Source organism: Bufo bufo, chromosome 6 (genome assembly GCF_905171765.1).
Source record: "Bufo bufo chromosome 6, aBufBuf1.1, whole genome shotgun sequence".
Taxonomy (NCBI): Eukaryota; Metazoa; Chordata; class Amphibia; order Anura; family Bufonidae; genus Bufo; species Bufo bufo.
In genome coordinates, this window is record NC_053394.1 from 133,040,302 (window position 1) to 133,067,319 (window position 27,018).

At 46.7% G+C, this 27,018-nt stretch overlaps 1 protein-coding gene across 3 annotated transcripts in view; it reads right to left on the bottom strand.

Moving 5' to 3' along the window:
- Positions 1-27,018, bottom strand: part of RTEL1 (regulator of telomere elongation helicase 1) — a 197,303-nt gene that overhangs the window by 130,667 nt on the left and 39,618 nt on the right. For all 3 annotated transcript variants that reach the window (XM_040439096.1, XM_040439095.1, XM_040439097.1), the window contains exons 12-17: positions 21,202-21,299; positions 21,074-21,129; positions 19,886-19,960; positions 5,327-5,402; positions 2,729-2,861; positions 2,424-2,537 (exon numbers count right to left, since the gene is read on the bottom strand). In XM_040439096.1, coding sequence (XP_040295030.1) covers positions 2,424-2,537; positions 2,729-2,861; positions 5,327-5,402; positions 19,886-19,960; positions 21,074-21,129; positions 21,202-21,299 — 552 coding nt within the window. The remainder of the gene's footprint in view (positions 1-2,423; positions 2,538-2,728; positions 2,862-5,326; positions 5,403-19,885; positions 19,961-21,073; positions 21,130-21,201; positions 21,300-27,018) is intronic.

Sequence of the window (27,018 nt, forward strand, 5' to 3'; positions counted from 1 at the left end):
GAGGAACCTCCCGGCGGGAAAAATTCGCGCCTGGAGAAGTTCCCGCCCCCTCCACCAGAGGCCGGAATTTTGCGGCCTAGTAGGCCGTGAAGCCGGGGACTAAATTTGCAGCGCCCGGCATGTACCGCCGGGACTGAGGCGGAGTGGCGCATCAAACCGGCCGCGGGTGCCCACCCTGCGGGCCGGTCGGAGTTGCGGCCCAGCAGGCCACGAAGCCTGGGCCAAAATTTGCGGAGCCCCACCGACCGGCACCGACGGTCGGCCGGGGCCTGCTGGGCATAGAAGTCAAGCCCAAAGCCGGCTGCGGGAGCCCACCCCGCCGGCCGGAAGAGTCAGGGGCCCGGAATGGCGGCTTGCCGGCCGCGGGAGCCCACCCCGCCGGCCGGAAGAGTCAGGGTCCCGGAATGGCGGCTTGCCGGCCGCGGGAGCCCACCCCGCCGGCCGGAAGAGTCAGGGACCCGGAATGGCGGCCTAGCAGGCCGCGGAGCCTGGGCTAAGATTTTTGCGGCGCCCGGCCGCACCGGAATGCCAATGTCGGCCGGAGGCGAGGCCTTACTCCACAGCCGTCAGGAGCCTCAGGCCTTGAGCAACACTCCGGTAGGAGATGGGGGGGGGACCCAGAGACCGGGTGCCTGTGGTAGAATAAACTATATTGCCGCTTCTGTAGCTGGCTGTGGGGACAGCCACTGGCTGCATGTCTATGGGAGCCAGGCAGGGGGGTGTAAGGCAGAAGGAGATTGCCGCTCTGCAGGTGCCAGCATAGATCCAGCAGGGGACTAGAGGCCCAGTATGGGGGTCAGTCACGCAGGAGACCAGGGGGGACGTAGGGCTGGAGAAGCCTCTCTCTTACCACAGCCGTCTTCACCCTCGGTCCATTCCAGCAGGGTCGCCCCTTCAGCTACTGGCACCGTAGTGGCAGGACGCTGGAAGAGGGACTTGGCGTGCGGGCGACCCTTGCGCTGGCGGGATGCAGGGGAGCTAGGCTGCCCTGGTCCACCTTGCCTTCTGTGGGGGAGGCAGCAGTGCGGGTAACCGGCACTGGCGCAGCTCAACCCCGGGAGAACAGAGAGGTCTAGTGCGTCTCTGTTGTCCCTGATGATCTGGAACAAAAAGAAAATAAAAAAGTAAAAATCTAAAATTTAAACAAGGAGAATACAGCCCTGCAGAGCAGGGAGTGTCTTGCCTCCTTGGACACTAAGCAAAAACTGGCTGTCTCTCTCTCCAGGCTGAGGGTATAGCTCTGGAGGAGGGGCTTAACAGCTTTCACTTAGTGTCACGCCTCCTATGGAGATGAGCTATACCCAAGGTCTTCTGTGTCCCCCAAGGAAACTGGGCGAGAAAACATGATTTTCATGCAGGACAATGCTCCATCACACGCGTCCAAGTACTCCACAGCGTGGCTGGCAAGAAAGGGTATAAAAGAAGAAAATCTAATGACATGGTCTCCTTGTTCACCTGATCTGAACCCCATTGAGAACCTGTGGTCCATCATCAGATGTGAAATTTACAAGGAGGGAAAACAGTACACCTCTCTGAACAGTGTCTGGGAGGCTGTGGTTGCTGCTGCACGCAATGTTGATGGTGAACAGATCAAAACACTGACAGAATCCATGGATGGCAGGCTTTTGAGTGTCCTTGCAAAGAAAGGTGGCTATATTGGTCACTGATTTGTTTTTGTTTTGTTTTTGAATGTCAGAAATGTATATTTGTGAATGTTGAGATGTTATATTGGTTTCACTGGTAAAAATAAATAATTGAAATGGGTATATATTTGTTTTTTGTTAAGTTGCCTAATAATTATGCACAGTAATAGTCACCTGCACACACAGATATCCCCCTAAAATAGCTAAAACTAAAAACAAACTAAAAACTACTTCCAAAAATATTCAGCTTTGATATTAATGAGTTTTTTGGGTTCATTGAGAAAATGGTTGTTGTTCAATAATAAAATTAATCCTCAAAAATACAACTTGCCTAATAATTCTGCACTCGCTGTATATGCATAACGTCAAAATTCGGGAGCATCTTTTCTCTGCTGTTCCTGTTATTGTGTGAATAAATTAAAACCTGGGTGTCAATGTGCACAGTCCCTTCACATTCAGACACTGTTCAGCCAGGGTTAGTAGGGTCACACTGTATACCTATTGACAAGGCGAATGGTAACAACCATTTGTCACTTAATTTACACAATTCCAGTAGAATTCACAGAGAAACTACAGAATGAAAAGATTCCCCCTTATGTTCAAGCTCATCTTATAGGTGATCTGATTCCCCTATTTAGGGGCACAAGCGTCAAAGAGTAAGGCCCATGTCAGAGCACTCTCCTCCTGGTGATCCTTGCCCATCCATTTATTAGAGAGGGGTCCCTAACGATGGGCAGTGAAACACAGAATTTTGTGATGTTTGATTGAAATGACTTTTACCTTCTATCGAATGCAGAGCTGAGCTGTGCTCCATCAGGCCCCTGAGGAACAACTCCGACCCAAATCTGATGCTTTTCAATGACGTGTGGGTTTTCCAGCGTTACTGGAAAAGGGCTGAAATTCAGAAAGCACAAATGGCCACTGGGTAATAATAAGCAATAGCAGCAGTTTGAAGTGTGGGAAGCTATGAAAAACATATGATCATGCAAGTGTCATGGTAAGAGATTCAACCACCAGTGGTGTCCACCATAAAGCACTCCCGTTGTTGTAAAACTACAACTCCCAGCATGTGTTGTGTGACTTACATCTGCATTTCCATGGTGAAGGAGCTGAGGGGGCACAAGGTCCCACTGGTAAGAATAATACTCCGTACTCCTTGTCTCACTAGGTCATGCATCGTGTAGCCAGGACTGAAGCACCAGTAGCTGAGCACCTTCCCTGCAAAATGGAGGTAAAGAAAGGTAGAAAACGTGAAGCTGGTATAATCAAGACCGTTTAATGAGCAACACTCTGGCGCCACCTATGATCAGGAAAATGCTAAATGAAACCCAAAAGTTGTATGCCAAGCAGAAGACATACATTCAGTTTTCAGTTGATTCTGATATAAGCTTAAAGTAACATTATAAGCAAACCTTGCACATTGCGCTAAGCCTAGTGCGGGGCCTGAGATCACGGGGCATGGCAAAGTGATTCTCTCTCTGGTGCTTAGATTACAAGTGGTAAGTCTATAAAGAGAGTCAGACATAGAGCAACAGACTAATAAAAAGGTCAGCAAGAGGAATGAGGGCCCTGCTCACAAGAGCTTACGCTCTACAGGGAAATAGAGGTGACACAAGAGATAAAAGTGCTGGCTTTGTACAATGGCTGAGCCATCTTTTCAACAGGATAGTACACTTACAGCTGCACGAGATAGTCACTCAGGAATAATGTTGAACAATGGGATGAGGTTCTGCCTAAAAAGAGCTGTTTCAGGGCAAACCTAAAGGGGTTTTCTGACAGTTTTTTATTGATGAGCTATCCTCAGGATAGGTCATCAGTATCTGATCATTGGGGGTCCGACAACCGGGACCCCCGCCAATCAGCTGTTTGAGAAGGCACCGGCGCTCCCAGTAGTTCCACGGCCTTCTCTCAGCTCACTAAGCACAGCGTTGTACATTGTTCTTGCCCACACATCCGATCATGTGACATTGTCACATGACTGCTTCATTGAGCCCCAATTGTAATATGAGGGATGTCGCCTGTAATTCTGTATTGATGTTTCCCAAACAACCGATCACATGACACATACATGTGACTGCTCGCCTCGCTGTCCTCCAGTGTTAGCTCCATAGATCTGAATCACAAAATCTGGTCATGTGACTGATCACATGACTGCCTGGCATAGCTGTCAATACACAGCTGCTATCGTATTAAAAGGGGTTGTTCGGGTTCAGAGCTGAACCCGGACATACCCTTATTTTCACCCAGGCAGCCCCCCTAAGGCTAGCATCGGAGCATCTCCTACACCGATGCGCTCCCTTGCCCTGCGCTAAATCGCACAGGGCACAGGCTCTTGTAGTCAATAACACACAGCCGGGCGGAAACTTCCGCCCGGCAGTGTGTTCGGTGACGTCACCGACTCTGATGGGCGGGCTTTAGCGCTGCCCTAGCCGGTTTACTGGCTAGGGCAGCGCGCTAAATCCCGCTCATCAGTGCTGGTGATGTCACCGGGGTTCTTGGCAGCTCCATGGAGAGCTCCGGGATGTCACTGGATCTTCAAAAAATGCATTTGCCCTGCGCAATTTAGCGCAGGGCAAAGGAGAGCATCGGAGTATGAACTGCTCTGATGCTCCTGTCAGGGGGGCTGCCTGGGTCAAAATGGAGGTATGTCCGGGTTCAACTCTGAACCCGTAAAACCCCTTTAAATACTAAATCATTATTGGAAGTTTGTTTTAAAAAAAATGTATCTATTTTTATGTACTAATTCTGGTGCGTATCGCTTTTTATTAAAAATGATTGTGGTTTTAGTGACAGGCAGACCCAGAGGTGGCACTCTGGGAGGCCTGTATTTTCTCTCTCTCTAACTGTTTATATATTTATTACACACATACATGGTACCTTTTCTGTATAATACATATATTACACACATTTCTATATACCCACTCTCATCTTGTCCTAACTGCGAGTTGCATTGGTTAATTGGCACCAAGCAGTGAATCCACTATTGTACATTGTACAGCGGCTGTGCTTGGCATCGTGCTCCATTCACATCAATGGGGCTGAGCTGCGCCTAGGTCATATGACCAATGAACGTGAAATCACATGGCCTGGGCTAAGCTGGAGAAGGCCGCTGCATTGCTGAGAGTGCTGGTGCTCTCTCAAACAGCAGATCAGTGGGGGTCCCAGGAGTCGGACTTCCAATGATCCAGAGGATAGGTCATCAGTAAAAAAAAAAATCTTGGAAAACCCCATTAATACTGTGGATGTCTGGAATTATTCTGATTTCTGGGATATTGCATACCTGAGAACTGATGCAGAAAGAGAAAAGTTCTGCGGGTGGGAGGATTGGATTATAGCTGATGTTTCATCTTCAGTCATTAACAGAACATAGAGCATGGACAGGGGAGTAGACAAAGAGGAGAAAGAAGATGTAGGGGGTGCAGCACTGTGGAAAGGTTTGTGGGCGAGAGTGCTGAATCTTAATTGAAATCTAAAGTGAGCAGGAAACCTGTGCAGTGACTGGTCAGGACAGAGGCATCGGTGTAGCTGCTGGCCAGAAAGAGGAGCCTGGCGGCTGCATTCAGCATGTAATGGAGAGTTTGGAGACAAGAAGACAGATCAGTAATCAAGAGATGAATTAATCAGAGCAACAATGAGCGTTTGAGGGTGAGAAGCTTATGTGTAAGTGGAGGCAGAGCTCTCACCCCCTTGCTTTCGGCTGTTACTCCAGATGTCTCCACGAGGCCTCTTCCTCTGGCTGGTGTCTGGATGGATATGGACCTGAAGGTTAAAGAGACAGGTTTGATAAATACCTTACATACTATCCTACAGTCATCTTACAAGTAAAGTGAAGCAAGTTTCAAAGCTGAACTCTCCCAACATTCCCAGCTCGTGAACCTAGACTCTGAACAGAACAGGAGCTATGCTGTTAGGGAGGTGTCTGTCAACCAGCTGCTTGTGAGTGCAGCTCTGAAGTACAATACAGCATATAACTCAGGATTAATACATGATACATGGGCAGATTTTGCCCCAATTATCAGGTAGAAACACTCGTTACTAATCATTTCCCCATAGTGTTGCTGATCAACTGACATGCTCATTTGTCGGGTGATTCCTCGTTTATGTGGCACAAAGTAATGACCGTGATTTATCATGCCTTCACTCAAGATTTCTGGCTTCAAAAAGTTTTCGGCCTCACTTGTGTAAACATTTTGTGCCTTTTGGCATTTTTACACCACTCACTCCAGTTTTGAAATATGGGTGGGAAAGTGGGCCTGCTTAGCAATGTGAATGAGTTTCCTTCCAGATTTATCATTAAAAAAAAAAGTCTCAAAGTTGCAAAAAATAAAAAGTAGGGCTGCAACAAAATAATCCTCAATGCAGTTTTCCTGCATCAAGGATGTAACCACGGAGCAAGAGTGAAGTCTATCACTCACCACTCCGCGGTCTCCTGTCGGCACCATGCTGCACTGTCCTGGGCCTGGCGTGCGCACATCGCCATCATGCGCTCCCTGATGTTGTGTGATGTCAGGTCCCACAAAATGTTGGGAGGAAGAAGGAGCTGCGGTCCTTCTCCTGCAGACACTATATCGGCCAGCCGCGTACCTTGCCAGGAAAGGTTAGTATTACAGTTGTCATTTATCAAGCAGCGGCCCGAATCTGCTGGAGGGGGCCATGATGGCATGGAGGGGCTGAAGGCACAAAGGACTGATGGTACGGGGGTGTTTTTATAAAAGAAAATGTTCTTTTAATTAGTTTTTTTTCTTATTAGAGTACTCTATTAAATCGATAGAATACTTTATTACTAAAATAAATCGAAAGCTGCAGCCCTAGCTGCCAGCAAATAATGAATGTCTATGGGAATGAATAAGAGTCATGGGCTGTCTGAGAATGACAAGTTTTTCTCCCAGAAAGTAAACTAAGGAAAAACACCTTCACACGCAGCTGTAACTCAAGACCAGTACAGCTTAAGTATTGTCATGTATGTACACAATGGGGCAGATTTATCGTAAGAGGAATTCTTTAACCCTTTCAGTACAGTTACTTTTCACCTTAAATCCCATGCCGATTTTTGCAAATCTGACATGTGTCACTTTATGTAGTAATAACTTTGGAGCGCTTTTACTTATCCAAGCCATTCTGAGAAAGTTTTCTCGTGACACATTGTACTTCATGACAGTGGTAAGTTTGAGTCAATATATTTAACCTTTATTTATAAAATAATCCAAAATATACCCAAAATTTGGAAAAATTCTCAATTTTCTAAATTGGAATTTCTCTACTTTTAAGGGTACTCCGGCAGGCTGTTCTGGCGGGTGAACAGCCTGTCGGATCCGTGCTGCCGCTAGTGCACGCGTGCCCCCGGACTACCGCTCTGGCCCCATTGACTATAAAGGCGGGCGGGCCGGAGTTCCGGCGGCAGCACGGCAAACATGCCGAGAGGCAGCCGGAATAAAACTACTACATTCTTTAGGTGTTCCACAAGAATTAAAGTAAAATGGAGGCGAAATCTCAAATTTTCATTTCTTTGTAGATTTTTTTATGTTAAATCATTTTTTTCTTGAACACAGCAAGGGTAAACAGCAAAATAAACCTCAATATACATTACTCTGATTCTGCAGTTTACAGAAATACCCCATATGTGGTGGTAAATTGCTCTATGGGCACGTGGAAGTGGTCAAAAGGAAAGGAGTGCCATATGGATTTTGGAGGCAGATTTTGCTAGAATGGTTTTTAGGCACCATTTTGTATTTAAAGAGACCCTGACCTATCCCTACAGTGGAAACCATCAAAAGGTGACCCCATTTTGGAAACTACACCCTTAAAGAATATATTAAGAGGGGTACTGAGCACTTTGACCCCCTAAGCGTTTTACAGAATTTGGAAACTTAGCTGTGAAAATGAAAAGCTTTGTTTCTTCCAATAAAATAATGCTTTAGCCCCAAATTTTTCATTTTCACAAGGGGTAACAGAAGAAAAAGCACCCCATAATTTGTTTCCTATTTTCTCCTGAATACCGCAACACCCCATATGTAGTAGTAAATTGCTGTGGGGGCACATGGCAGGACTCAAAACAGAAGGAGCGCCATATGGCTTTTGCAGCACAGATTTTGATGGATTGATTTATGGGTGCAATTGGTTTTATTTTTTAAGTGATTGTCTTATGTGGGTTCATTTTTTGCAGGATGAGGTGACGTTTTCATTGGTACCATTTTGGGGTACATAAGAACTTTTTGATTGCTTAGTATTACACTTTTTGTGGGGCAAGGTGACAAAAAAAAATGGCCCTTTTGGAACTATTTTTTTTTTTACGGCGTTCACTTGACGGGGTGGATCAAGTGATATTTTTATAGAGCCAGTCGATATGGATGCGCCGATACTTAAGCCCTTCAGGACCCTGCCATTTTTTACCTCAAGGACTAGGCCATTTTTTGCAAATATGACAGTTGTCATTTATGTGGTGATAATTTTAAAACGCTTTTACTTATCCAAACCATTCTGAGATTGTTTTCTCGTCACATATTGTACTTCATGACAGTGGTACATTTGAGTCAAAATTTCATTTATTTATTAAAAAAAATACCAAAGTTACAAAAATCTTTGAAAAAAAATGCAATTTTCAAAATGTCTATTTCTCTGCTTTTAAAACAGATAGCGATACCTCCTAAAATAGTTATTACTTTAAATTTCCCATATGTCTACTTCATGCTTGGGTCATTTTGTAAATGACACTTTCTTTTTTTGGGACGTTAGAAGGCTTACAAGTTAACATTTTTTAGAAAATTTCCAAAACTCAATATTTAACCCCTTAAGGACTCAGCCCTATTTCACCTTAAGGACTTGGCCATTTTTTGCAAATCTGACCAGTGTCACTTTAAGTGCTGATAACTTTAAAACGCTTTGACTTATCCAGGCCATTCTGAGACAGTTTTTTCGTCACATATTGTACTTCATGACACTAATAAAATGAAGTCAAAAATTTATTTTTATTTATAAAAAAAATTACCAAATTTACCAAACATTTTTAAAAAATTGCAAAATTTCCAAGTTTCAATTTCTCTACTTCTATAATACATAGTAATACCTCCAAAAATAGTTATTACTTTACATTCCCCATATGTCTACTTCTTGTTTGGATCATTTTGGGAATGATATTTTATTTTTTGGGGATGTTACAAGGCTTAGAAGTTTAGAAGCAAATCTTGAAATTTTTCAGAAATTTTCAAAAACCAAATTTTTAGGGACCAGTTCAGGTCTGAAGTCACTTTGCGAGGCTTACATAATAGAAACCACCCAAAAATGACCCTATTCTATAAACTACACCCCTCAAGGTATTCAAAGCAGATTTTACAAACGTCGTTAACCCTATAGGTGTTCCACAAGAGTTATTGGCAAATGGAGATGAAATTTCAGAATTTCAATTTTTTTGCAAATTTTCCATTTTAATCCATTTTTCCCAGTAACAAAGCAAGGGTTAACAGCCAAACATAACTCAATATTTATGGCCCTGATTCTGTAGTTTACAGAAACACCCCATATGTGGACGTAAACAGCTGTACGGGCACACGGCAGGGCGCAGAAGGAAAGGAATGCCATGCGGTTTTTGGAAGGCAGATTTTGCTGGACAGTTTTTTTTGACACCATGTCCCATTTGAAGCCGCCCCTGATGCACCCCTATAGTAGAAACTCCAAAAAAGTGGCCCCATTTTAGAAACTACAGGATAGGGTGGCAGTATTGTTGGTACTAGTTTAGGGTACATATGATTTTTGGTTGCTCTATATTACACTTTTTGTGAGGCAAGAAACAAGAAATAGCTGTTTTGGCACCGTTTTTATTTTTTGTTATTTACAACATTCATCTGAGGGGTTAGGTCATGTGATATTTTTATAGAGCCGGTCGATACGGACGCGGCGATACCTAATATGTATACTTTTTTTTATTTATGTAAGTTTTACACAATAATATAATTTTTGAAACAAAAAAATAAAATCATGTTTTAGTGTCTCCATATTCTGAGAGCCATAGTTTTTTCAGTTTTTGGGCGATTATCTTAGGTAGGGTCTCATTTTTTGCGGGATGAGATGACGGTTTGATTGGCACTATTTTGGGTTGCATATGACTTTTTGATCACTTGCTATTACACTTTTTGTGATGTAAGGTGACAAAAAATGGTTTATTTAGCACAGTTTTTATTTTTTACGGTGTTCATCTGAGGGGTGATATTTTTCTAGAGCCGGTCAATACGAACGTGGCGATACCAAATATGCATACTTTTTTTTATTTATGTAAGTTTTATACTATAACAGCTTTTTTCAAACAAAAAAATGATGTTTTAGTGTCTCCGTATTCTGAGCCATAGTTTTTTTATTTTTTGGGCGATTGTCTCAGGTAGGGGCTCATTTTTTTTGCGGGATGAGGTGACAGATTGGTAGTATTTTGGTGGGCAAACGCCTTTTTGATCGCTTGCTGTTGTACTTTTTGTGATGTAAGGTGACAAAAAAATGGTTTATTTAGCACAGTTTTTATTTTTTACGGTGTTCATCTGAGGGGTTAGGTCATGTGATATGTTTATAGAGCCGGTCGATACGGACGCGGCGATACCTTATATGTATACTTTTTTTCCCCCCTATTTTTTACCAATTTTTTTTTACTTTATTTGGGGAAAATTACATTTTTGTTTATTTTTACTAGAAACTTTAATTTTTTGGGGGGGAAAAACTTTATTTTTTTCAACTTTTTTTTTCACTTTATTTTCTGTCCCACTTTGGGACTTGAACTTTGGGGGGTATATTCCTTTACAATGCATTCCAATACTTCTGTATTGGAATGCATTGGCTGTATGAGTAATACTATGTGTATTACTCATAGTATTACTCATACAGCTTCCTGCCTGTGAGATCCAGGGGGTTGTGACAGGATGCCGGCTGAATGATTTCAGCCGGCATCCTGTTTGGATTAACCCCCGCGGCGCCGCAATCGCGATTTAAACTTAGGACGTACCGGTACGCCCTGAGTCCTTAAGGATTCGGGAAATAGGGCGTACCGATACGCCCTAAGTCCTTAAGGGGTTAAGGACCAGTTCAGGTCTGAATTCACTTTGTGGGGCTTACATAATAGAAACCCATAGGCCTCTTTCACACGGGCGTTGCGGGAAAATGTGCGGGTGCGTTACGGGAACCCCCGCGATTTTTCCGCGCGAGTGCAAAACATTGTAATGCGTTTTGCACTCGCGTGAGAAAAATCGCGCATGTCATCAAAGGTCCTGTTCCTGTAACTAATGCTCACCACAGGTCCTATTGAACAAAGGAGACAGAAGGAGATGCCGGGCTACGCGATCAAGTGGACTAAGGCGAGTTAAATTTTAATTTTTTTATTTTTTTTAACCCCTCCAGCGCTATTTTACTATGCATTCTGTATTCAGAATGCTATTATTTTCCCTTATAACCATGTTATAAGGGAAAATAATAATGATCGGGTCTCCATCCCGATCGTCTCCTAGCAACCGTGCGTGAAAAACGCACCGCATCCGCACTTGCTTGCGGATGCTTGCGATTTTCACGCAACCCCATTCACTTCTATGGGGCCTGCGTTGCATGAAAAACGCAGAATATAGAGCATGCTGCGATTTTCACGCAACGCACAAGTGATGCGTGAAAATCACCGCTCATGTGAACAGCCCCATAGAAATGAATGGCTCGGTATTCAGTGCGGGTGCAATGCGTTCACCTCACGCATTGCATCCGCGCGGAATACTCGCCCGTGTGAAAGGGGCCATAAATGGTCCCATTTTAATAAATACACCCCCTTCAAGGTATTCAATACTGATTTTACAAACTTTGTTAACCCTTTCGGTGTTACACAAGAATTAAAGGAAAATGTAGATAAGATTTCAGAATCTCACTTTTTTGGCAGATATTCCATTTTAATCGATTTTTTTCCAGTAACAAAGCAAGGGTTAACACCCAAACCAAATTCAATATGTATTGCCCCGATTCTAGTTTACAGAAGCACCCCATATGTGGTCTTAAACTGCTGTACGGGCATACGGAAGGGCGCAGAAGGAAAGTAACGCCATATGGTTTTTGGAGGGCAGATAATTTTAAGTTGCCATGTTAAAATTTGAAGACCGCCTGATGCACCCCTAGAGTAGAAACTCCAAAAAAGGGACCCCATTTTGGAAACTACGGGATAAGGAGGCAGTTTTGTTGGTACTATTTTAGGCTACGTATTTTTGGTTGCTCTATATTACACTTTTTTTTTAGTGTCTCCATATTCTGAAAGCCATAGTTTTTTTTATGTTTTTCAGTATAAAATGACGGTTTGTTTGGTACTATTTTAGGGTGCATACGACTTTTTAATCGCTTGGTATTACACTTTTTGATGTAAGGTGACAAAAAATAAATAAATTATGTTTTAGTGTCTCCATATTTTGAGGGCCATAGTTTTTTTTATTTTTTGGGCGATTGTTTCATGTAGAGGCAAATTTTTTGCAAGATAAGGTGACGATTTGATTGGTACTATTTTGGGGGGCATACGCCTCTTTGATCGCTTGGTGTTGCACTTTGTGTGATGTAAGGTGACAAAAAAATATAATTGTTTTAGCACAGTTTTTTTTATAAATTTTTCTGCGGTGTTCAGGTGAGGGGTGGATCATGTCATATTTTCATAGAGCCAGTCGCGGCAATACCCAATATGCCTGGTTTTCGTTTTGTTTCTATTTTTTTTTTACAATTTTATGTGTTTTATTTTGGGAATTTTTTTATTTTATTTTTACTTGAAACTTTATTTCTTTTATTATGAAAAACACTTTTTTTCCCCCACTCTGGGACTTTAACTTCTGGGGTCTGATCTCCTCTGCAATGTATTACAATACATCCTGTATTGTAATACATTGCACGTCAGCATTGCATCGGGCTGCATTCCCAGCCATTGGGTCCCCGTCACAGCAGCGTGGGGACCGGATGGACACCCGGGACCCGTCAGGATACCGCGGTCAGCGCCACTGCGAAGGTTAATGCGCCAGCATAGTTGTTTTCACCGATGCCAGCGCATACAGCATTGGTCCCGCTATCAACGACTGCCAGACCCCCGCAGCTGATCTGCGCCCGCCTGATCAGTGTGCCGTAGCTATACGGCGCTGGGATTTCAGACACTTCCCAGCGCCTTATATGTACCCTACAGGTTAAAGTCAGTTTTGCTTGAAACTGTCCTGCTGTAATTTGTGCCAAATTTATAAAAGGATGCATGATGTGTGATAAATTTGGTATATCCTTAAATCTGTCTTGAGATGTTACTCCACCTTCTACGCCAACCCTTTATTGGAGTGTGATTGCTCTAATCTTTGCAGTCAATAAATATGGCTTAAATCAGCCTGACAGAATACCCAAGCCCACTTTCCTACCCAGTTTTTAAAACTGGAAGAAGTGGTGTAAAAATTAACAAATGTCGCTAAGTATTTGCATAAGTAAGCCTAAAATTCACAAAGTATCATTCTAAGACTATTTGACACCAGAATTCTGGAGTCTATGTCATTCCCGCCAAATTTCCCCCCAAAGACTCCACCAGCAGCATAGTAAGTGCAGCGCTAGAGTATAATACAGGATGATCAGTACAGATAAGTAATGTATGTACACAGTGACTTCACTAGCAGAATAGTGAGTGCAGCTCAGAAGTATAAGGCCTCATGCACACAACTGTATTTTTGGTGGATGGAATGCGGAACCATTCATTTCAAAGAGGCTGCAAAAGATGCAGACAGCACACCATATGCTGTCCGAATCCGAATTTTCGTTCCATGGCCCCACAAAAAAACGAGATTTTTGTATAACTTACCAGTAAAATCTCTTTCTCGCTCTTTCCTTGGGGGACACAGAAGACCTTGGGTATAGCTCATCTCCCTAGGAGGCGTGACACTAAGTGAAGACTGTTAAGCCCCTCCTCCACAGCTATACCCTCAGCCTGGAGAGAGAGACTGCCAGTTGCGTGTCCAAGTAGTGAGAAAAGGCAAAGTCCAAAAAGTGGAACCAACAAGCCAACTACCCAAAGGGTAAAACAAACTCGGAAACAGTCAGAGAAGAACAAAGAATGGGTGGGTGCTGTGTCCCCCAAGGAAAGAGCGAGAAAGAGATTTTACTGGTAAGTTATACAAAAATCTCGTTTTCTCGCCCAGTTTCCTTGGGGGACACAGAAGACCTTGGGACGTTCAAAAGCAGTCCAAAGGGGGAGGGACCACAGCACCAAGGCGAAGCACCCGAAGGCAACAAAAAACCGCCGCCTGCAGACCAGGCGGCCCAAGGCAGCATACGCCGAAGGCCGAGTATGCACCCTGTAGAACTCGGTAAGGTGTGCAAGGAAGACCAGTGACCACCTTACAAATGCATGGCCGAAGCCTAATGCCTCCGGCCCAGGAAAAACCGACAGCTCTGGCAAAATGAATGGTGACACCAAAAGCAGAACCCTGCCCTTGGTGCGACAACCACAGCAAGAGCCACACTGAGAAAGCGGAGGAAAGCCACCCTGGAGGCCCTCAACCCTTTGCGCGGACCTCCTGGGAACACAAGAGACCGAACGTCGACAAGAGTCGGAGATCTCCAAGTAAAAAACTGCAAGGCCCAAACAACGTCCAAATCGGTGAAGTGTCCGTTCCCGGGGGTGGGAAGGGGAGGACGACTGCCTCAATGAAATGAAGGACAAACACCACCTTCAGAAGGAAGGAAGAGACGGAATGGAGAACAGCCCTGTCCTGGGGGAAGACAGAAGGCTCGGAACAAGAAGGGCCGCCACTCAGGCACCAGTCAGAGACACGATGGCTACAGAAACCCAACCGTACAGGACAGAAGGAGTAGAGAGGACTTCTGTAACGGCTCCAAGGAAAAATTGGAGCGCCAAGAGCCCAGTATGTAGTTCCCAGGACGGTAACGGAGGGCAGTACAAAGGAACCCAAGAGCCGCTCCATGGAAGAAGTTCCTGACAGGCCCAGAGGGTCGGGGAACGCTGAAAGAGGAAGGACAGGAACGACACTTGATACCTCAAGCAACGGAGTCCCAGCCCCAGGTCCAGGCCGGGCTGGAGAAAGACAGAACCATGGAGAGAGAAAGGCAGAGTGGGGGAACGCCCAGCTTCCCACAGAACCCCAGGTAAAGCCCTAAGTCCTACCACAGATCCTGGACGAAAACTCGGCTAGAAGCGAACACTAGCGAGCTCACTAGAGTCGCCTGGGCAAGCGAGCGAAAACCCAATGATCAGTAACACGGGCAGAACGGTCGGTAGAACTGGTCCCGTTGGCCCCGAACAATGTTGTCCCGTATCCTCCCGGAGTGGGGGAGCAGACGGACAGGAACCGAAGGGTCCGCCCAGCAACTGCCCGATGCCAGGACAAGACAGGCTAAAGCCCAAGCCGATGTAGCCACCACAGGAAGACGGACTAAATGGTAGTCCTCCCAAGTTACCGAGAAGGTAAATCCATAGCAGAAACATTGCCTAGAATGGAAAAAACGCAATCTGCACCCAGCGGGAGGACAGAACGCGGTAGACCCGTTAGATAGGTACACAGCTAGCACAGTCAGTGTGGACAAGACACCAGAACCATCCACCTGAACAACCATGCTCTTCCCAGAGGGGAGGGCAGAGAAGGAACATCCTCTGAAGCGTGGCCGGAACAGAAGCCACATCGGAGAGATCCGTACCGAGTGGGAGCCAAACAGAACCGGCGAGAAAAGGCAGTCGAGACAGAGGCCGGGATAACACCCTCCAAAAGAAAGGAGGAGTGGGCATAGAGAAGCCATAGGACAGCTCAAAAGCAGAACCCCGCTACACTGAGACACCCGGTTCACCGCTTCGCAGAAGGCGAATATCCTGAAGAACTCAAGGTGGATGTCCTCCGGACCTGGGTAAGCGAGCACCCAAGAGAAGTTGGGTGACCTTCCCAAGAAGAGCGGCCCGAACCTGGTAGAAGGAAATAGTAGTAGGCGAGGGCACCGTAGTCCCGCCAGAGCCAACATAGAATGCGAAGGGCGCTGCAGACAGCACTCTCGACCATGTGACCACTAGCGCAGGGAAACAATGCTGCGGGAAGACGAATGGGTACGTGTCTAGGAACCACGAACACTCCCCGGCGGAAGGGCCAACGAAATGAATGACCACCGCCCAGCTCGGAGCAGTAGCGAGCAGGTAGAGGCCGTCTACTTATATATAAGGCATTCATTTATTGTTTGTTGGACAACACCTTAGGCTTACACAGGTGGACAGAATGATCTCTTTAGAGAATAGTGCAAGGCTTGCTGCAAACACTGTCTCCCAAGAGAAAAAAAAAATATGTCGCAGGAGGAAAGGAGGGATACGTACGAGTAGCCCCGTAAGCAGTGAGAAGGCCAACCCACCTACGGGACGAGAAGGTATACACAGCCCAAACAACGCACAAAAACGTCCACTCACTGCAAAAATATCACTCAGCGAAGGCCAGCCAGAGTGCCACAGTATCTACGGAAGTGCAAAGTGCAAACTGAAAAGGAGTTATGCACAAGACTAGTATGGTATGCGATGGAACGCAAAACTGACCGCCCCGAAAGGGGGGAAATGTACCTGGCAAATTGCAGTCGGCAAGGGTGCAAAAGCCCGCCCCAAAAAAAAGGGGGGAATGCCCAAGGCCGTACCTACGTCAGAGAAGTAGGGCATACCATACTTCGCCCCGAAGGGCGCCATGCACATAGCCACACAGTATCCAGCAGGAATGCAGGAGGTCCACCTAGTGAAAGGGGGACATGCACAGGGCTATCCTAGCATTAAGTGAGTGTGCAACAACTCACCCAACACCGAAACTTCGTGAGAGTGTAACTACTCCCAATGAAGGGGAACATGTGCAAGTCCAATACGGCACATACAAGGACAGCCTTGGATCTCGTGAGCGTGCAAAATTCCGCCCATGGAATGAGGGGTGGTCACGCACAAGGCCAGCACGGTATCCAATGGGAGCGCAAGCGTTCCACCCATGTTAGAGGGCCATGCTCAAGGCCAGCAACGTATCCGGTGAGAGTGTAGTATGCCGCCCAGAAAAGAGGGGGGGGGGGGTCATGCACACGGTCAGCATCGCATCCAGGGAGAGTGCGATCAGTCGGTGAGAATGTGTGCATGTCACCTGAAGGAGGCGTGCCCATGGCCGGCAGCGAATCCAGTGAGAGTGCGTACACCGCCCACGGAAGAGGGGTCATGCATATGGCCGGCAGCGGATCCAGTGAGAGTGCAAGCACCCCGCCATGTATGGGGTTCATGCACATGGCCAACAACGTACCGGCGAGAGAACATCACCGACCGAGGGAGTGTATGTATGCCGCCACAGGGAAAATCCAATGAGAGTGCATCATACCACCTATGGAAAGTGGTCATGCACATGGCTGGCAGTGAATCCAGTGAGAGTGCCGAATGCCGTCCACGGAAGGGAGTCATGCCTATGGGCGTCAGCGAATTCAGAGAGTGCAGCATTCCGCCTATGGAAGGGGGTCACGCACATGATCGGCAACGAATCCAGTGAGAGTGCAGCGTTCCACCAATAGAAAGGGATCGTGCACATGGCCAGCACCGTATCTGGTGAGAGTGCAGTATTCCGCCTAAGAAAAAAGGGGTCATGCACAGATCGCAACGAATCTAGTGAGAGTGTAGCGTTCCGCCTATGGAAGGAGGTCGTGCACATGGCCAGCACCGTATCCGGTGAAACTGCAGTAGTCCGCCAATGAAAGGGGGATCATGCACAAGGCCAAACCGTAGCCAGGGAGAGTACAGTATCCCGCCCAGGAGGGGGGTCCCGCACATGGCAGTACCATAACTGAAGAGGGTGACGAATGCCGCCTACAGAAAGGGCCGCATGCACTTGACCAGCGCCGTATCGTGAGAGAGGGCTAGGAGGGTAAAATGACCCTGGCAGCGCCGCAGCCGGGGAGTGCGACATGCCGCCTAGGGAAGGGGGGCATGTACTGACATGAGGCTGCAGCGTCCTGCGCAGCCCACAAGTTATATATATAAAAATATATATTTTTATATATATATATATATATATATATATATATATATATATATATATATATATATATATATATATAACAGAAAGGGGAGCCACCTACAGGAGCACTGGGGGGTTGGCAGCCATACAGGCCCATCTGAAGCCGGCCTGTACCCAAAGGGTTAAACAGGGATCCGGCCAGGAGGGCGGCGCTGCGATCCCCTGGGGGCAGCCATACAGGCCCATCTGAAGCCGGCCTGTACCACGGCGCTGCGATCCCCTGGGGGCACCCATACAGGCCATCTGAAGCCGGCCTGTACCCAAAGGGTTAACAGGGATCCGGCCTGGAGGGCGGCGCTGCGATCCCCTGGGGGCGGGGGAACCTCCCGGCGGGAAGAATTCCCGCCTGGAGAAGTTCCAGCCCCCTCCAACAGAGGCCGGAATTTTGCGGCCTAGTAATTGTAGGCCGTGAAGCCGGGGCCTAAATTATTAGCGGCGCCCGGCTGACCGGGGCCGCACAGTATTCAAGTACCGGCCGGGGAACGAAGCGGCGCATGCACATGCCGGCCGCGGGTGCCCACCCCGCGGGCCGGAAGAGCCGGGGACCCGGATAGAGCGCCGGGATCGCGGCCGTAAAGCCTGCGGTGCCCGGCCGACCGGAATGTTCCGACGGTCGGCCTGGGGCTGTTGAAGCATAGCGCTCATATTGCAGGCCGCGGGTGCCCACCCCGCTGCCCAGAAGCGAGGACCCTGCGCTCGGCAGCCATTTTACCCATGGAGCGGGCCCTGGCTTATAACAGCGCACCATGTGGCCAACAGCCACAACCACCTTGCCCTTGGGCCGGTGCCCGTGAGGGCAGAGGAGGGTCAGGAGCAGCAAGGCTCTGGCCCTGAAGCAGTAGCCGGTAAGAGGGAGGGGGACCCTGAGACCGGGTGCCTGTGAGGGTGGGACGCCTGCATAACCCCTCCGTCAGGGGCAGCTAGTTGCGGACCTCTGCAGCTCCCCAGGCATTCTTCTTGTAGGGAGAAGGGTGCCAATGACCTATGGAGGCCAGGAGAGAGGGAGCAGAATGTCGCCCTGCGGCAGCCCAGGGGCCAGCCAACGTCCAACGGGGACGTTGGGCTGGAGAAGCCAATCTCTCACCATAGACGTCTTCACCCTCGGTCCGTTCCAGCAGGGTCGCCCCTTCAGCTACTGGCACCGTAGTGGCAGGACGCTGGAAGGGGGACTTGGCGTGCGGGCGACCCTTGCGCTGGCGGGATGTAGGGGAGCTGGGATGCCCTGATCCACCTTGCCTTCTGTGGGGGAGGCAGCCGTGCGGGTGACCGGCACTGGCGCAGCTCAACCCCGGGAGAAACAGAGAGGTCTAGTGCGTCTCTGTTGTCCCTGATGATCTGGAACAAAAAGAAAAGAAAAAAGTAAAAATCTAAAATTTAAACAAGGAGAAACCAGCCCTGCAGAGCAGGGAGTGTCTTGCCTCCTTGGACACTAAGCAAAAACTGGCAGTATCTCTCTCCAGGCTGAGGGTATAGCTGTGGAGGAGGGGCTTAACAGTCTTCACTTAGTGTCACGCCTCCTAGGGAGATGAGCTATACCCAAGGTCTTCTGTGTCCCCCAAGGAAACTGGGCGAGAAAACAGAACATGTTATATTCTTGTCTGTGTTGCTGACAAGAATAGGCAATTGTAAGAGAGCAGGACTGTGGACTGCAAAAACGGATATGGTCGTGTGCAGGCGGCCTAATACAGGATTTAACTCAGGATCATAAAGGATAAGTTATCTACAGTATGTACACAGTGATTCCATCAGCAGAAGAGTGAGTGCAGCTCTGAAGTATAATACAGGACATAGCTCAGAATCAGTACAGGATAAGTAATGTATGTACACATTTAATCCACCAGCAGAACAGTGAGTCCAGCTGTGGAGTATAATACAGGATATAACTTAGGATCAGTACAGGATAAAGAATGTAATGTATGATGTACACAGTGACTCCACCAGCAGAATAGCGAGTGTAGCTCTGGAGTATAATACAGGATGTAACTCAGGATCAGCACAGGATAAGTAATGTAATGAATGTACACAGTGACTCCACCAGCAGAATAGTGGGGGTGTGATACAGGATGTAACTCACTACAGGATAAGTAATGTAAAGCATTAAAGTAATTCAACTATGTAGATTCTATCTATATCTAAACTTGAAAACTGTGCTCAGAGGAGAACATATGTTATGTTAGAACGGTGGAAGGTTTGTCAAGTTTCATCACCGACCTTGTACGATTTCGAAATCTGCGGATTCCTAGTCGGAGGAACTGAGCCCTCAGGGACCTCAATATTAAATACAATCTGCAGTAAACATAAAATAATATGTTATATGAAATCTGCCTAGTTATACAGCAAAAATATAACAAAAAAACAAAAAACACTGCTCAAATATCTATACACATTTAGGAAGATCAGGAATGTAGAAAAGCTGGGTGAGAAAGCTTTCAAAATCCACTATAGAGGCACTATTGGCTTGTATAGTCACTTAGCTTTACTATCTCTGAGGCAAGAGAACGGCTTAAATGGGTTCCCCAGATTTTATCCTATGATAGGTCATCCGTATCCGATCGGTGAGGGTCCGAGACCTGGACCCCTGCCAATCATCTGTTTGAGAAGGCAGTGGCTCTCCTGTAAGTGCCTTCTCACATCTTTTCCTAGGCCAGTGACAACACTTTCATCAGTCACGTGGCCGGGGGCTGCTCAGCTCCATAGAAGTTGCTGTGATACCAAGCACAGCAACTATACTATGTATAGCGCTTTGCTTGGAAAGTACTGAGAAGGCCTTGGCGCTCACAAAAGTGCTGGTGCCTTCTCAACAGCTAATTGGTTGGGGTCCTGGGTGTTGGACCCCCACCGATCAGATACTGATGACCTATCCAGAGGAAAGTATTAAAGGGGTTGTCTCACTTCAGCAAATGTAATTTAACATGCAGAGAAAGTTAACACAAGGCACTTACTAATGTATTGTGATTGTCCATATTGCTTCCTTTACTGGCTTCAGCAGTTTTTCCATCACATTATACACGGCTCATTTCCATGTTTATAACCACCCTGTAATCTAGAAGCGGTGGCCGTTCTTGCACAATATAGGGAAAAAAAGCAGGCCTCTCTGGTGACTGGGGCAGCGGTAGTGCGCATAGTCCAGCACTTTTTTTTCTGTAGTGTGCAAGCATAACCACCGCTACTGGTTTACAAAGTGGTCGGAACCATGGAAAGGAGCCGTGTATAATGTGATTGAAAAATTTATCTAGTCAGGAAAGGAAGCAATATGGAGATTCACAATACATTAGTAAGTGCCTTGTGTTAACTTGCTCTACATAATAAATGCTATTTGCTGAAGTGAGACAACCCCTTTAAAATCTTGGAAAACCCTTTTAAGAATTTTTTTTATTGGTAACAAGAAATGTTTCTAACCTGGATGATGTCAGACAACTTCTGAAGTCCAAGCGTATTTGTGAAGACCCCAGAACCTAAAAAACGCAGATGGTTACAAGCTCAGGAAGACCTTTTTATGGTACACTCAAGTACGTAAGACTCCTTACTTCCACCCACGTGCTGTATGATCTGATCAAGAAACTCCAGTAGACTGGTCTTTGTTTCGTATGTGATCCCCGCAGAAGCAAAGAGCTCAAAGATGTAACTGTACAAAGAAGAGAAGGATCTTTAACACAACATATCTTAAAGGGGTTGGACTGGCAGTAGATACTGATGACCCATCCTCAGAACAGGTCATCAATATAAGACTGGTGGGGATCCAACTCCCGGCCCTCCCACAATCAACAGTTTAAAGGAATTGTGGTGCTCATGCGAGTGTTGCCTCCTCTTCAATGTTTACCTGCACACATGCATACGCATGAACATGCATACGAGCCTCCCTAGCGTAACCAGCGATGCTGGGGCTGCTCTTACCCCCGGATGTTTTCATCCGCGCACGAGAAGAAGCAGCTGCGGCGGTGCGGGGACCAGGAGCGGCGCAGGGAGTCAGGTAAGTATATTCAATGTGAGGGGCCCGGCATATGAGGAGGCAGCTTATACCCTTGGATAACCCCTTTAACATTGAAGAGGACGAAGCTCTCACCCAAGCGCCATGGCCCCTTCAAATAGCTGATCGACAAGGGTGCTGGGAGAGGAATCCCTGGTGATCCAATACCGATGGCCTGTCCTGAGGATTGGCCATCAATATCTGTAGCCCACACAACCACTTTGAAGGGGTTCTCCAGTTCCAATTTCATAGTTACATATATTTTTTTTAATCTGTTCAGAGTACTCCAAACACAGCATATTTTTGCCCCATATAACAGTTTTTCATGTAAGCATGTCCCTTTCCCTGCTCTATGCATCAATGCTCCCTGGCAGGATGTTTACATGCAGAACTTCCTGCTGGGTCTTCTAACCAAAGCCGCATGCTTTGTTCTGCAGTGTTTCACAGCACTTGATCCACCTACCACACTCTTCTCTTTGCAGTAGTCATGCCCCCTACACCTCCGCTCTATATAAAATAGCCAGGCACGTGAAACAATACAGAGAAAAGCATGCCTGGAGGAAGTTGTGTATGCAAGCTCACTGCTAGGATGGTGTCATGCTGAGAAAGGGGGAAGGAAAGTGCGAAGATTAAAAACATGCGGTAAAAATATGCTGTGCTTGCGGAACTATCTATACTAATAAAAGCCCTGTGTACGTGCTCAGGGCTGTTGTCCGTGTGTGTGTGCCGATTAGTGAAGTGCGCATGCGCAGCACACAAACCAATCAGCACACACGCAGCGCACAAACCAATCAGCAACACTCCACACACACAGCAGGGTGAGTGTGTGCCGATTATATACCATCAGATCGGAGTTTTCTCCAATCCTATGGTATATTTTAACTTGAAGCGTCCCCATCACCATGGGAACGCCTCTATGTTAGAATATACCATCGGATTTGAGTTAGAACGTGAAAACTCCGATCCGCCAGTATATTCTAACACAGAAGCGTTCCCATGGTGATGGGGACGCTTCAAGTTAGAATATACTAAGAACTGTGGACATAACGGCCCCCTGCTGCCTGGCAGCACCCGATCTCTTACAGGGGGCTGTGATCCGCACAATTAACCCCTCAGGTGCCGCACCTGAGGGGTTAATTGTGCGTATCATAGCCCCCTGCAAGAGATCAGGTGCTGCCAGGCAGCAGGGGCCAGACCCCCCTCCCTCCCCAGTTTTAAATTCATTGGTGGCCAGTGCGGCCCCCCCTCCCTCCCTCCCCAGTATTAAATTCATTGGTGGCCAGTGCGGCCCCCCCCCCCTCCCTCACCAGTATTAAATTCATTGGTGGCCAGTGCGGCCTCCCCTCTCCCCCCCCCTAATTAAAATCCCCCCCCATCATTGGTGGCAGCGGAGAGTTTTGATCGGAGTCCCAGTTTAATCGCTGGGGCTCCGATCGGTTACCATGGCAGCCAAGACACTACTGCAGTCCTGGCTGCCATGGTTACTTAGCAATTTTAGAAGCATTATACTTACCTGCGCTGTCTGTGGCCGGCCGGGCGCTCCTCCTACTGGTAAGTGAAAGGTCTGTGCGGCGCATTGCTTATAGCACAGACCTTTCACTTACCAGTAGGAGGAGCGCCCGGCCGGCCACAGACAGCGAAGGTAAGTATAATGCTTCTAAAATTGCTAAGTAACCATGGCAGCCAGGACTGCAGTAGCGTTTGCAGTAGATGTGAAAACTCAGATCTGAAAAAGCTGTTTATGCAGACGGATCCGTTCTGAACGGATGCAAGCGTTTGCATTATAGGTGCGGATCCGTCTGTGCCGATACCAAACGGATCCACACCGAACGCAAGTGTAAAAGTATCCTAAGCAAAAATTCTGGCAATTTTTTTTTTTTTTATGGTGTTTCCCATACGGGATAAATTACATGAAAATTGCCTAGTGCAGCGGCCCAGCCTACGGCCCCTTAGTGACCTCTGTAAAAAAGCATGTTGGCGGTCACTAAGGGGTTAAAAAAAAGCTACATATTGGATCAATAGATGGGTGCAACTAAGACAAAGTGACATTATATATATTAGATATATAAGATTAATACAAACTTATAAGAACAGTAGAAAGATACAAGGTAGAGCGAAAGATGAAGCAATACAAGATAGAGAGATAGATATGGAATGACTAATAGATTAGATAAATATATGGCAGATAAGAGATAGATATGAGAGACTGATTAAATATACAAAAGATATGGGATAGACATAAGGTTGATAGATTAGATAGATTTCGATCAGTGACGTGCTATGTGGGTGTGTAACCACATTTTATCTAAAAAACACATCGAGCAGATGGAATCTTTCCACGTTTTTTGAGAAATGCTACTTAAAAACTGACTGGGGTGATAAGATTTCTAAGATCTCCCCCGTGTATTGTATGTCAGCATCAAGATCGTTATAAACACCTCTCATGTTATCTACAGCTATCTATATAAAAAAAAAAAAAAAAAAAAAAAAAAAAAAAAAATTCTCAGTAATTTCAAAGCGGTCTTCTGTAAAGTTGCCCAAAAGCAGTAACCTGGTGACCAACGTGCATGAGTAGCGCCCAACTCTCTCCTTACAGAAGATATTAGGGGAGAGGAGGATTGCAAGTGCGGATGCGATGCGTTTTTTAATGATGGTTGCTAAGAGATGGTATTTGTATACCTTCAGTTTTTAATCACGCGCATGCAAAACGCATTAAATCGCATTGCAACCGCACGATAAAAACTGAACAACTGAACGCGATGGCATACAAAACTGACTGAAACTTGCTTGCGAAATCCCTCATTTTTCACTGAATGCATTCGGACCTAATCCGCTCAAGCTCGTCTGCAAGGGGCCATACAGCCTGTTAGGAAACGTGGACATCATGGAATGGGGAACCCCTTCTTCTATGAACCTAAACAGAAAGTCAGAAGCAAAACGTGCCTCATGCTCTGGCAAACTTGGCCCATCTATGTATTACAAAGACGGCCATTCATCCACCAATTCTCACATCAATGAGAACAGATAGTTGGCAGATTATCAGATATTGTGGAGCACCAGACAATCATAAAACATTTCTAAAGTCTGTATTGTGAAATGCACATCATGTTGCAACTCTGTGTAGAATATATATCACACACACACATTGTGTATATACACTGCTCAAAAAAATAAAGGGAACACTTAAACAACACAATGTAACTCCAAGTCAATCACACTTCTGTGAAATCAATCTGTCCACTTAGGAAGCAACACTGAGTGACAATCAATTTCACATGCTGTTGTGCAAATGGGATAGACAACAGGTGGAAATTATAGGCAATTAGCAAGACACCCCCAATAAAGGAGTGGTTCTGCAGGTGGTGATCACAGACCACTTCTCAGTTCCTATGCTTCCTGGCTGATGTTTTGGTCACTTTTGAATGCTGGCGGTGCTTTCACTCTAGTGGTAGCATGAGACGGAGTCTACAACCCACACAAGTGGCTCAGGTAGTGCAGCTTATCCAGGATGGCACATCAATGCGAGCTGTGGCAAGAAGGTTTGCCGTGTCTGTCAGTGTAGTGTCCAGAGCATGGAGGCGCTACCAGGAGACAGGCCAGTACATCAGGAGACGTGGAGGAGGCCGTAGGAGGGCAACAACCCAGCAGCAGGACCGCTACCTCCGCCTTTGTGCAAGGAGGAACAGGAGGAGCACTGCCAGAGCCCTGCAAAATTACCTCCAGCAGGCCACAAATGTGCATGTGTCTGCTCAAACGGTCAGAAACAGACTCCATGAGGGTGATATGAGGGCCCCACGTCCACAGGTGGGGGTTGTGCTTACAGCCCAACACCGTGCAGGACGTTTGGCTTTTGCCAGAGAACACCAAGATTGGCAAATTCGCCACTGGCACCCTGTGCTCTTCACAGAATGCAGGTTCACACTGAGCACATGTGACAGACGTGACAGAGTCTTGAGACGCCGTGGAGAACGTTCTGCTGCCTGCAACATCCTCCAGCATGACCGGTTTGGCATTGGGTCAGTAATGGTGTGGGGTGGCATTTCTTTGGAGGGCCGCACAGCCCTCCATGTGCTCGCCAGAGGTAGCCTGATTGCCATTAGGTACCGAGATGAGATCCTCAGACCCCTTGTGAGACCATATGCTGGTGCGGTTAGCCCTGGGTTCCTCATAATGCAAGACAATGCTAGACCTCATGTGGCTGGAGTGAGTCAGCAGTTCCTGCAAGACGAAGGCATTGATGCTATGGACTGGCCCGCCCGTTCCCCAGACCTGAATCCAATTCAGCACATCTGGGACATCATGTCTCGCTCTATCCACCAACGTCACGTTGCACCACAGACTGTCCAGGAGTTGGCAGATGCTTTAGTCCAGGTCTGGGAGGAGATCCCTCAGGAGACCGTCCGCCACCTCATCAGGAGCATGCACAGGCGTTGTAGGGAGGTCATACAGGCACGTGGAGGCCACACACACTACTGAGCCTCATTTTGACTTGTTTTAAGGACATTACATCAAAGTTGGATCAGCCTGTAGTATGTTTTTCCACTTTAATTTTGAGTGTGACTCCAAATCCAGACCTCATGGGTTGAAAAATTTGATTTCCATTTTTAAATTTTTGTGTGATTTTGTTGTCAGCACATTCAACTATGTAAAGAACAAAGTATTTCAGAAAAATATTTAATTAATTCAGATCTAGGATGTTTTATTTTTGTGTTCCCTTTATTTTTTTGAGCAGTATATATATTATATATATATATATATATATATATATATACACACACACACATATACATATACATACACACATATATACACATACACAGTCAGGTCACATTATTATGGCTACCAGCTAATATCCAGAGTAACCGCCGTGTGCAGCACGGACAGCACCTAGACGGGGTGGGAGTGACTCAGTAAGGTCCTGGTAGGTTGTCACAAGTATCTGGAGCCTTCAAACTGCAGTGTATCCCACAGCTGCTGGAGGGTCCATTGGAGAGGAGCCATCGAGCAAACACAACGGGTGAAGGCTACCACAACATGATAGAAGTGGAGGCTCCACTTCTATCATGTTGTGGTAGCCTTCACCCGATCACGTATAGCCATCTTTGTTATTGTTTGGTACGAATATGTGCGAACACTACCTTGATCCTGTGTGTATCCGATGGGACTGGTACTAATACGCATGCGCCCGTTAACTAAGGTGTGATTCCCGCATCCAATATGGTTGACCAAACATCAGAGCCGTAGTGCGCAGCTGCGCAGTGATGAGTGCAGCTGAAGCCGGAAGTATGAAACATACGTCATCTGGACATGCGCAGATGCGCCCCAGGCACGCTGGACTGCACACGACATCATGGATGGTAGCCATTCGTCCTCTTAC